Source organism: Nannochloropsis gaditana (assembly GCF_000240725.1).
Source record: "Nannochloropsis gaditana CCMP526 unplaced genomic scaffold scaffold858, whole genome shotgun sequence".
Classification (NCBI taxonomy): Eukaryota; class Eustigmatophyceae; order Eustigmatales; family Monodopsidaceae; genus Microchloropsis; species Microchloropsis gaditana.
Genome location: NW_005803095.1, coordinates 1 through 2,176, shown reverse-complemented (window position 1 = coordinate 2,176; position 2,176 = coordinate 1). Strand labels below are relative to the sequence as shown.

At 59.5% G+C, this 2,176-nt stretch overlaps 1 protein-coding gene across 1 annotated transcript; it reads right to left on the bottom strand.

The window, feature by feature from the left end:
- Positions 1-44: 44 nt before the first annotated feature.
- NGA_0500600 (protein ddi1 2-like protein) lies at positions 45-1,384 on the bottom strand (the record flags this gene model as incomplete). The annotated part of the gene is made up of 5 exons (XM_005853506.1): positions 1,305-1,384; positions 536-1,185; positions 308-388; positions 91-189; positions 45-69 (listed from the first exon to the last, which is right to left on the bottom strand). Coding segments are annotated over exons 1-5 (912 nt in total), but the record flags the coding sequence as incomplete, so codon positions are not given.
- Positions 1,385-2,176: the final 792 nt, after the last annotated feature.

The window sequence follows — 2,176 nt, the reverse complement described above, 5'->3', positions numbered from 1 at the left end:
ATCGAAGCGAGCGGGTATGCGTGAGTGAGCCACCGAGTGAGTGAGAGCCCATGAAGTGGGGAGAGGGGACGAAAGGGAGACAGTCGTCAGCTTTCACCCACCTTAAGTGTGTGCATGTGGATACGACCCAGGATCTTGGACGTGCCTACGCCCTTGGCGATGCCCGCGAAGCGAGTGTCGATGAGACGGCTGCATGGGAGGGGGAAAGGGACGAGCGCGTCCCACAGGGCCATGAAAAAAACGGTCCCATCTTTCCCCAGACGCTGCCTCAGGGGCATCCCCTCTCCTTCATCAACCCTTCCTTTACCTCAAGCCACATCGGAGCGCGCAGGCGGCGGACATGATGGTGCTCTGTGCCCCGGAGTCCACGAAGGCCTTGATCGGGTGCCTGGGAGGGCGGTGGCGGGGAAAGGTGGAGAAGCAAGGAGAAGGGGGGAAAGGTGGAGAAGCGGGTCAAGAAGCTGCATCTCTTTAGCCAGGCGCCTGGGCAGCTCCTCGGAGGCCCCCGCGCATTCCCTCCTCCCCGACCACTCACCCGTTCACATGCACATCCACGTACAGCATCACCACCGACCCGAAGGCCTCCGGCATCTCCTCCATGGCCAGCTCCATGTTCCGGTGCACATTTTCCCTCTGGATCATGCTCTCGATCTTCCGCTGGGCCTCGGGGTCCATCGGGTTCGCTTCCAAAGCCCGGATGGCCTCCTGCTCCTCCACCCGCCGCGAGACTGCCTCCAGCTTCTGCTTCATTTGCACTGACCGGACCTTGACCACGTCGCCCGTCGCGATGGCCGCGGCCAACGGAGCGTTGTGGTGCTGGAGCTCGGCCAGAAGGCGCCCGTTGGCCTTGATGGTGGTCATGAGCTGCTCGGGCCCCAACCCAGCGGGAAGGTCCTTCAAGGAGTGGACCGCACTGGCAGGGCCAACCCTGCCAGTGCCCGCGTCGGCCGAGGCCGTCGCTGTCGCTGTGGTGGCACTGCTTGTGGATGTGTCACGACCACTCATGCCGCTAATATTCGCGTTGCTATTGTCGCGGACCAGGAAGAGAAAGTCGTTGTCGGCCACGCCAAGCGCCCCGAGGCGTGCACCAGGAGCTAGGGGGGCCCCGTCCTTCAGCAAGACTTGTTGCGCAGAGGGCACACGCATCTCGATCTCTACAAGAGCCTTCAATGCCTCCACAGTATCCTGAGTGCTCACCTATAACATGTATATCGCGGATAGGGCACGCGGGAGGTGGGCGGAGGAGCCCGGTTTTACAGAGGTATTTAAATTTTTGAGAACGACGGCGGAGAGGTCTTTCGTACCTGCAGAGAGGCTGCATTTCCCTCCTCATCGGCAACAGTAAGGGTAATAGCTGCCATGCGTCGGGAACCACGCCTGTTTTGGACTTGACGTCAATATATCGTGGGTAAAGGCTCGGCTGGGAGTGGTATTTCGAGGGAGCGTAACCGACCTTCCAACGGCTGAGATTTTAACCTCCCGGCTAACTCGAGATCTCCAGACATTACCAAGCAACTAGAAAGAATTGAAGGACGCATCCATTGAGCATTCACCTTTTAACAAATTGACATTTTTTAGTTATCAACATACTCTCTTCAACGACCTCTATGGGTGCCTCTTCTTGGCCCACTCGCCACAGCCCCCCCCTATCAACAGGACTGCTTTCGAGCGAAAGTTCTCAAGGCATCCACCAAGCGATTTCTTCGCTCACTCCACTTGGCGCGCGCCCGATCAAAGCCACTCCCTGTCACGCGAACCTTGAGATGCAAGTGGGCGTGATTTCTATCGACTCCGGCATTCAGGATCATATCCCGCATGTCCTGCTTCGGGTCGCAGCCCATGTCCGTGAGGATTCGCATGGCTCCGCTCCACAACCGGTGCATTTCCGCGCCCGTGAGTTCCTTCAAATTGTGCACGTGCCGAAGCGGCGTCACCACGAAGAGCGGCCGGCCCTTGGCATCGTGCCAATATCGCATGTGTTCGTCCTCGTAGATGAGAGAGGCCTTGGCCGGGAGGCCCCCGCTTCCCGATCCCGTCAGACCCATCTGCATGCTCGTGCCTAAATCGCAAGACATGCAGCTAGACGCCGCCAAGGGCCCAGAAAAGTCCTTGCGCGCGCTCCCTCCATGGTACACCACAATGGCCCAGGAGGCTTTCTTCGGGGGGCCGGTGGGGG